Below are 9,739 nucleotides of genomic sequence, written 5' to 3' on the forward strand. Positions count from 1 at the left end.
GTAACACCTTTTGTTCCTCCTTGAATTAAAACTCAATCACAGAAAATGCCGTACTCCAACCTAAACTTACACTATTAATTCATCATTTTCACTCTGTGCCACTGTTCCTCATCAGGGCTGTGTGAAGCACAGCAAAGAATTCAGTCAAGGCCTTGAGCCATAAACAGACATCACGCACAGACATTGTTTTCATAACCAAACTTTTTTAGACCTTATTCCTAAAATCTACATAAATGCCCTCTGGGTGACATATAACACATTCTAAGTAATCAATGGCTCCTCATAAAAATTATGCATTGGGATGTTTGTGTGCAGCATTTTGCATATCAGCATAAGCAAAGCATTCTTCATTGCATCAGCGTGTATGTGTGTGTGCGTGTGGATCACTCTTCATTGCACAAGCGTGTGCATGTGTATGTGTGTGCATCACTTCTCAGTGAATCAACATTCCCGTGTGTGTGTGTGTGTGTGTGTGTGTATATATGTGTGTGTGTGTGTATATGTGTGTGTGTGTCATTTCTCACTCACTCAACGAGTGCACGTGTTCATGTGTGTATTTCACTTCATTCTGAATCTGTGTGTTTGGAGACGTGTGTGTGTGTGTGTGTGTGTGTGTGTGTTCATCACTTTCCTGTTCTGGTGTTCTGGGTAAACCACGGCCTGAAGCATGCCCTGGGGTCCTGCCCCCCTCCTTTTCAGTTTGTTTGCGACCATTGCTGCTGCTGCTCAAAATTCAGTCCGTCCTGGTTCTGACCCCAATTGGGGCAGTCCTTTCTCCAGTGTCGATGTTCACCGCAGGTGAAACCTGCATCTTCTTCTGTGTTTTTGTCCATTCTGAGGTGCCTTCTGTCCTCAGTAACTCAACTTGTCTCGGTCACGCCCTTTTTCGCCACCCGATCATCCGTGTTGGTCCATCACTGTCCTGCACAGTGTGAATGCAAAGTTATCAAGGTCAGCATTCTTTCGCTCGGCCTTACTTTTCATTCGGGCTTGGCGGGCGTCTCGTCACAGCTCTGTCAGCTGACGCAGTCTGGGAATTTTCCCCCGTGTAGTGAAACGGGCCTTAGGTTTAGTGCTCTCCGTCTCGGCTGCATGAGATCACATTCCTGCAGGTCTGTTGACATTCTCAGGTCGTTGTTGTGGGTCCAGCTGTTGCAGCATTTGGTCAGTGTCACGTATGGGGGAGAGCAGGAGTCCAGTCAGCCTCGGCTTTCAGGGCCGGCAAAGCAGCCTGTAATTAAATATGTATAGAAAAAACAAAAACAAAAACAAAACAAAAACAAACGAACAGGAAAATGATGTTGTGTTGGCTGTGTTATTCAGAGGGGAGACACACCGGGACCAGGCCCTGTGTCAGCCTTCTCTCCCCCTTTTTTTTGTTTTTTCTCTCCCGATATAATCAACTCCTAACCCACCAAGTTGACAGGACAACACAAGTACATATTAAAATTCTTAAGATCATGTTTAAAAACCCAAAAAAGGAATTTTCTTTCATTCAGTAATCACTTTTATTAATCAATCAACAGAAAACATGTCACAATTTGACTCTTTTTACCACTAAATTTGTTGCGTCTTGCCTGGTTGGTTAGACCAGTGTTCCTTTTTTTTTTTTTTTTTTTTTAGTTAAATTGTTGTCCTGCAACCCAGAGGGTTTCTTTGTCAGTAATGTATAGACTTCATCATTTAAGTATGTTAATTTTTCTTTAACCTTGCTGGAAAATCTTCACGTGTTCATGAGTGTAAGCTGTTTCTTCATTGCGTGTATGTGCATTTGTATAAAAGCAGGTTAATTTTATCTTTTCTCAAACTAGGCGTTACCTTAAAAGGAGCCTTTCTCTCAGATTTCTCTGCTTGTGTGTGTTTTTGTTTCACCTTTTTGTTGTGATGCTCCGGACGCCTTCCCAACCTCCACAAGTCCGTTGGCCCCAATTTTATGTGTTAAAACTTCTCTTAATTTCTCCTCTAATTCTCTCCTCGCTGCTGTCTTTTTCACAGCTGCTGATTCGTGCTGGGTGTGGTTCCCATTACCTATAATTTTGCTTCGGCCGCTGTGCTTGTGGGGGCAGTTGGTCCAGGTCCGCAGCTTCCTGTATTAACACACTAAGAGATTTATTTTAATTTCATTTTCATCACTTTTAAACCGATAAGCAGGCAACACGCCTACCTTGACAGCGTAAACTGTACGCCAGTCTCCCAACACATTCCTCTCTCTACTCCTCCATAATTCTCCACTGCACACCTCTTACTATCTCTCCTTTTTATTTTTATTACACCACAGAGTAATACACCCAATTATGCCCGTCTATCTCCATGTGGCTCCAAATTCCCTCTTTATTTTAATTTCACACTCGTCAGGGGACAGGCACACAACAATTTCAACCACTGAAACGAGGAATTCAACCTTTTTATATTTCTTTACTAATCTAGACTCAACGTTTGTTCGCAAAATGTGTCTTGTTCTAGTCCGGAATAAATGTGAACCCGTGATTACACGGCCGTTCCAGTGTTATTTCCGTAGCTATGCGGGGGCCCTCACCTCCCCAAGTCACCACCTCGGCACCCGGACGCCGCCGGTCCTGCCCGCGCGTCCACGAACAGGAGGGTCGCCACTCCATAGGCAAATGTTCCACAGGTACACTAGGCATCAACCTTTGATCCTAAAATGTGTATTTGCTCTAATGTCCTCCTAATCAAACACATCAACCGTCACTGTCACTGTGTTCACGCTTCACACTCCACACAAAAAACACACTCAGAGCGCGCCTCACTCACACTCTCACTCAGTGCGCGCTTTACCCACAAGACAGCACCCAGAGCGCGCTTCGCAGCTTCACACACACACTCTCACCCAGAGCGCACCTTCACACTCACACACAACACTTTTCCTCAGCGGGAATTTTACACAGAAACCTCTGAGCTCAACTATTAGATCTTCTTAAAGCACACTGCACCATAGACCAAAATACCCCTTTCTCTGCGCTTATGACCGCCACCACGGGGCAAAGTCGCATCATAAAAGTGATGCTTGCATCCCCGAAGTTATACCTGACATCATAAACCAGGTGTTGCTATGTACTAAATTTTTACTTTGTATTATGACCGCAGCCCTTTATACTCGACTGACGCCACAAACCACCGTCAAAACCTCTATCAAATGTACTAAAACTAGCACCAACCACTACTGCACTTCACGGCCGCACCACCGGAACACGCCGTATCATAAACCAAACCTACGGACGTGTTTCGCTCTCGCGTTGCCAGCGTTCAACTGCACCGTGAAGCCAGCATCTGCTTTTCCTTAAATCAACTTCTATTTCATAGCCGGCAAAAGCCAGGACGTCACTGACACCATAAACAAAATAAACAAACCTCGACTTCAATGTACTGGACTAATGGCCGCGTCTTCAGAATAAATTCTAATGTATTATTGCTACAGAAGCCAGTATTAGACAAAATTAAATGTGGAAGGTAAAGTGGCTGCAACTAGTCCAACGTAGTATGTTATTAGTATCTCGGTAGAAGCAGTTTACTGCAACTAGTCCAACGTAGTATGTTATTAGTATCTCGGTAGAAGCAGTTTACTGCAACTAGACCAACGTGGTATGTTATTAGTATCTCGGTAGAAGCAGTTTACTGCAACTAGACCAACGTGGTATGTTATTAGTATCTCGGTAGAAGCAGTTTACTGCAACTAGTCCAACGTAGTATGTTATTAGTATCTCGGTAGAAGCAGTTTACTGCAACTAGACCAACGTGGTATGTTATTAGTATCTCGGTAGAAGCAGTTTACTGCAACTAGACCAACGTGGTATGTTATTAGTATCTCGGTAGAAGCAGTTTACTGCAACTAGTCCAACGTAGTATGTTATTAGTATCTCGGTAGAAGCAGTTTACTGCAACTAGACCAACGTGGTATGTTATTAGTATCTCGGTAGAGGCAGTTTATTTAACACACTGGAATTCAGCCTCAACTTATGTTGTTAGTATCTTGCGCCAAAAACCAGACACCGACAAATTTACTGTGAAAATACGTGTAACTCAGCGAACAGATTAATTTGGAAAGCCCAATATGCACATTTGGTATTTATAATACAACAGGCTGTGCTTACCTTTCTGTTTTAGGCCGGCCTTCTGTTCACTTTGCCCCACGATCTCACCAAAGGCCAAATCTACACCTCCTCAGCACACCAAAGATCCGGGTCACACGGCACCAAGTTGTTGAAATCTCCCAATTCTTTGAATCTTTGGGCTGAAGGAGGGACAATACTCGGTGTATCAATGCTCAATCAACAATCATTTATTTCCATACAATTCAACAGTCAGAGCATTACAACGTCCGGACGGGAGAGATGCTACCAGAGGGTCAGGCACATGTCTCAAAATGGTGACGGGTTGCTCAGCTTTTTATAGTCTCTAGTGGCCCCCAGCTAGTCGTAAAAGCCAAAACATCACATTTTTTCTCTGTTACAGCGCCTAAGTTATGACCTCGGCAGTTGTTTCTCTGCTTTCTGTAAGGTGGGGGTGTGGAATGTGGTCTATCTATCTCCCCTGTCTTTAGACACAGAGTCTCCTGCTTACAATCTTCTCTTCATGATTCAACACTTAAGCATGTCAAGAAAACAGTGTAACACATTCCCAGCAGATCAAGGATACAGAGTGATGCACATTTATCTAATGAACTAATATGTGAATATGTTCTGTTAACTCAAAAGTATAATGAGAACTAAACTACATACAGCTCACACACTCTATATTAAAGGGTATAATGTGATCTACAGCAGTATTCTAATTCAACTACTTTGATTACATATATAAGGTAACATATAATAACAGAATAATCTAATATTAGCAAGTGAAACTGAGTGTTTAATACACACTATCATTCACATTGAGCTACAATACCAGTAAAAGTTTTGTTACACCTTCTTTTTTAATGGTTTTATTTTCATGACTGTTTATGTTGCAGATTCTCACTGAAGGCATCAAAGCTATGAATGAGCACATGGAATTATGTAGTAAATAAAAAATTGTGAAATAACTCAAAAAATGTTTGATATTTTAGATTCTTTAAAGCAGCCGCCCTTTGCTTTGCTTACAGCTTTGCTCACTCTTGGCATTCTCTCCATGAGCTTCATGAGGTCGTCGCCTGAAATGGTTTTCCAACAGTCTTGAAGGAATTCCCATAGATGCTGAGCGCTTGTTGGTCCTTTTTCCTTCACTCTGCGCTCCCTCTCATCCCAAACCATCTGCACTGGGTTTAGGTCAGGTGACTGTGGACGCAAGGCCATCAGGCGCCAGCACTCCAGCACTCTCCTTCTCGGTCACACAGTCTGGAGGTGTGTTTGGGGTCATTGTGCTGTTGAAAAATAAATGATGGTCCAAGTACATGCAAACTTGATGGGATGGCATGTTGCTACTGGATGTTGTGGTAGCCATGCTGCTTCAGTCTGCCTTCAATTCTGAGTAAATCCCCAAAAGTGTCACCAGCAAAGCCCCCCCACACCATCACCACCTCCTCCATGCTTCACAGTGGGAACCATGCATGTAGAAACCAACGTTCACCTTTCTGTGTCGCACAAAGACACAAGACGGATGGAACCAAAGATCTCAATTTTGTCTCATCAGACCAAAGCACAGATGTCCACTGGTCTAATGTCCACTCCTTGTGTTTGTCTTGGTCCAGACAAATCTCTTCTGCTTGTTACTTTTCCTTAGTTGTTGTTTCTTAGCAGCTATTTGACCATAAAGGCTCCTCTGAACAGCTGATGTAGAGATGTGTCTGCTACTGGAGCTCTGTGTGGCATTTATCTGGGCTCTAATCTGAGCTGCTGTTAACTTGTGATTTCTGAGGCTGGTGACTCGGATGAATGTATCCTCAGCAGCAGAGGGACTCTTGGTCTTCCTTTCCTGGGGCGTCCTCATGTGAGACAGTTTCATTGTAGAGCTTGATGGTTTTTGCGGCTGCACTTGGGGACACATTCAAAGTTTTAGAAATTTTCCGCACTGACTGACCTTCAGTTCTTAAAGTAATGATGGACTGTCGTTTGTCTTTACTTAGCTGATTGGTTCCCGCTTGTGTGGGAAAATTCTAGCAGATGAGCAGTTACTGAAATACTGAGAGCAGTTTGTCTGGCACCAACAGCTATTCAATGTTCAAAGTGACCTAAACCACCTTTCCTTCCCTTTCTGATGTGATTGGCTGCCTGGGTATTTATGTTAACAACCTCTTGAAGAGATGCAAGTGGCTGTTAATGCTTTGTATAGTTGTGCTTGTACAGTCTTTTTGTATGTTTACAGTGTCTCACCTGTCCGTCTTCTCATTCTTCATTGTAGAACACACAACAGTTTCCCACTGACAAAAGTGGGCGGTGGGGTGGGTGGGAGTTGAGGAGATGAAATAAACAAGCATCTGTGCAAGTGCAGACTTATTGAATTTAAAAATCAAACCAGCAGTCAGAAATAACCTCCATCTCGTCTCTCATTTGATCATAATGAGTCAGTGTGCCACTCTGCACACACGAGCATAAAGATCCAGACATGTTTGTGTTGGTATATGTGGAGATGCAACATGAAATTACAGTGAGGCAGACTACATGTAGCTGAATGACTCAATCATGGAAATGAGCTAAAAAGCTTGGCGACCTACTGCTTATCGCTTTGACCATCGTTGATCCTTGGCATTGTCTAGCAGAACAAGCCAAACTCAGACAAAAGACTGATCTGCTCTTCCATAGAAACTGATATTTCTGTGCGTACACCTGTTTCCATTCCTCCAGGTATCGCGAGCGTGCTGTGGTGGATGTGTTTGATATGGCCAGGCTGAGGCTCCAGGCTCCAGTTCGTAGGCCTAACTCCAGATATACAGAGCCACGAAATTTGTTACGAATCCACGACTCCCTTCAGCTCAAGTACAGAGGTAACACAGTGATCTCAAAGTGTTGACTGTACTCTATTAGTAACAACATTACTTCACTATTATATGTTTACATTTACTTCTAATGTGGTAGATGAAGAATCGAAGTTGGGCTCCAGTGAAGTTCCTAAACTAGAGGAAGTAGGTGGGACCAGCAGACGGAGGCGGGACTACAGGGATTCATATCACCAGTTGAGCAGCCAGAGGTCTACGGTCCAGGACGGTCAGACTATATTTCAATTACTTTTTTTACCCTGTTATTACTTTTCAACAGCCAAAGTGCCATCCATTGTTGATAATAAAGAATATCCTACTTGTGTTGCAGATTATTTCGACCTGTCCCCACCACAGCAAAATGATCTACTGGTGAGAAATAATGTTTAAGCTGCACAAAAATCCTGTGATTTGTACCGTATCCACCAGCTTGTAGTTATTAGAGTGGAACTGTGAAAAGAGCTGTGTGTATTTCAGAGGAGCGAGACCAGGGGATCTGCAAGAGGTTCTCTGCTGGAGTCAGAGAGTGCTTTCATTGGTAAGACATGGTGAAATAAAAGCATTTTACTGCTGGTGAAATCCACATTCTCCTTTTGAGTCATAGAGCTGCAGGCGTTTCACTGACTTCACAAGACCCGAGTCTTCATGGCAGACAGCCATCCCGAATTCTTTGAGCTGTTACAGTACTGACATCGCTTGTTCTCTGGATCACAAACATAATTTACCTCCTGCTTTGTTTGTTTGTGTTGTTTAGCTCATGCTGGAGAAGTATGACGCACACCTGAATGTATCTAACTTTTCAAGTTGAGAAAGTTTATTTCAGTGGGGCCAAACTGTATACTGCAAAATGACATCTGGAACTTTTTAATGTCGAGGATGCTTTAAGTGACGAGGATCACATAAAAAGTTGCAGCGATGTTTGAAATGACTGACTTTGGTTGTGTGTGTGTTAAGACCCTCTGGGCGATGGCTCGTCAGTGCTGCAAACCCCAGAACCCGAGAAGACTCGTCAGCTGTCGGCCCGGGAGAGGAGGAGGCTTTCCAGACAGTCACAGCGCCCACAGGTATTCTTCTTAAAAACCATCCGCGAGTCCTGGTCAAACACGAAGTTTATTTGCTGAAGTTTTAACTTTTTTCTTCCCTTTTTTCAGGAGCGAGCTGCTTCTGGCCACCCTGTTGGTCATCATGATGATTACTCCGGCCACGCAGTTACCAGACAGCGGCAGAATGAGGATGGGGAATGGGGAAACCGGAACAGGACGGGTCATCAGGCTCTCAGTCGTCGTGGCAACACAGCTGGTACGACTTCATATTTTTTTGTGTAAATATGTTTCTCGTTGTATAAAAGCCCAGACCAGCATTCAGACCATCTTCAGGATTATGAAGCTCAGGGTCTAATATATCGATCATTATAAAATTCTGCATTAGGATTTTTAATGGGTTTGAAGTTTGCTCGATTCAGTAAGTACAGCATCGTTCATGTAAACCTGCAAACTAACAATATATATTTAGCAAATATTTGTTCTTATATAAAGCATGCATTGTAGCAGTGAAGATGTGTGTTTTCTGTGTTCACTTGTTTTTCTTCAGCACCGCTGGATCTGTCTAACGACGACGACTCTCCTCCGCGGTTTTCTCTTCATAATCGTCAGGGGTCTATAGAAACCGATCGCTGGATACGGCCAGAAACATCAGACACGCTGAAGTGTTTAGACCGTGCGATCAGAAGGGAGCGGCTGGCAACGTAGCACCTTGTCTCCTAAGATTTGGAGGGTCCTTTTGATTTTGAGTGCATAAGTTCAAAGTTGGTTTTAATTTATTGCTTTGATTAAAGATAAATGTAAGTTACTGTCAAGGAAAAGATGTTTCTCTTTTTGCTTCTGTTGAAACCTCACAGTTGTAATCCAGTGTGGGAACCTTTGTGGTCTTTTACATGTAAATTATTGTTTTATTGAATCTATTTTTAAATAAATTATTTTTTACTTTTATGTACTGTGTTTTGGTTTGCTTCCTTTTACAAGACATATCATCGCTAAAGCAAATTGCTCTTTGTATGTAATTTATGTTCATGTCAACAATTTTCCCTCAATTACTCAAAGGTTCAATTTTCTCCCTTTTCATTCATATTGCATGGCAAAATTAAGACTTCACTGCTGCATTTAAATGTGAATTACATATGCCAAGTCACACAAAGTAGCATCAAGTCATTAGGACAGCAATGTCACGATACTGGAATTTCAAATGCAATACTATTTTCAGTACCACAGAGAAGAATTTGATCCTGCAGCAACAGAAGTTATAGCAACCGAGACATATATTGAAAAGATTAACATATATTTTAAACAGATTTTCCCATGAGTTATAAGTTTGATCAAAATAAGTAATTTTCAGATTAAAATTTGATTATTTTGCAAATTTAGATAATTTTCTTGTATTGTCAGAGTAAAAATATTTTCATGTTTAATAAATTATTAAACAAATAATTATTCATGTTTGATCTAACTGCAGTCAGCTAGTTGATATATTTTTAATGATAACAGATGGCTAATGTGGCTAATTGCTACATGGCTAATGCTAACATATTATGTATAAATTATGAACTTTTTTATGAATTACTTGTCCATTTTTAATATGTTTTTTGGGCAACAGATGGTAATTAGCCTTTGGCTATAATCTTGTATGTTTACATTCATGTAATTTCTTTTTTTAACATGCACTGTCCCAACTAAAATAAAAAAATAACGTGAGCACTGACCAGGTTAAATTTCATGATGGCTGTTTCATACTGCAGTGTTGCTGAAGCGTGAGCTATAATGACCATGAAAGTGTTCC

General features: G+C 41.9%; 1 protein-coding gene and 1 long non-coding RNA gene across 7 annotated transcripts in view; one reads left to right on the top strand and one right to left on the bottom strand.

Moving 5' to 3' along the window:
- LOC146717207 (centrosome and spindle pole associated protein 1-like) overlaps positions 1–8,895 on the top strand; it is a 28,130-nt gene extending 19,235 nt beyond the window's left edge. For all 6 annotated transcript variants that reach the window (XM_085472927.1, XM_085472960.1, XM_085472945.1 and 3 more), the window contains 7 exons: positions 6,777–6,916; positions 7,008–7,136; positions 7,239–7,279; positions 7,385–7,445; positions 7,862–7,971; positions 8,059–8,206; positions 8,498–8,895. In XM_085472927.1, the coding sequence (XP_085329053.1) occupies positions 6,777–6,916; positions 7,008–7,136; positions 7,239–7,279; positions 7,385–7,445; positions 7,862–7,971; positions 8,059–8,206; positions 8,498–8,655 (787 nt within the window). In that variant the 3' untranslated portion in view covers positions 8,656–8,895. The remainder of the gene's footprint in view (positions 1–6,776; positions 6,917–7,007; positions 7,137–7,238; positions 7,280–7,384; positions 7,446–7,861; positions 7,972–8,058; positions 8,207–8,497) is intronic.
- LOC146717208 (uncharacterized) lies at positions 1,050–4,873 on the bottom strand. Its single transcript, XR_014922975.1, has 2 exons — positions 4,110–4,873; positions 1,050–1,231 (listed from the first exon to the last, which is right to left on the bottom strand). It is a non-coding gene; the product is annotated as an uncharacterized LOC146717208 (long non-coding RNA).
- Positions 8,896–9,739: the final 844 nt, after the last annotated feature.

Source organism: Copadichromis virginalis, linkage group LG2, assembly GCF_057382275.1.
Source record: "Copadichromis virginalis isolate Kocher_CV1m ecotype Utaka linkage group LG2, C_Virginalis_male_GT1.1, whole genome shotgun sequence".
Taxonomy (NCBI): Eukaryota; Metazoa; Chordata; class Actinopteri; order Cichliformes; family Cichlidae; genus Copadichromis; species Copadichromis virginalis.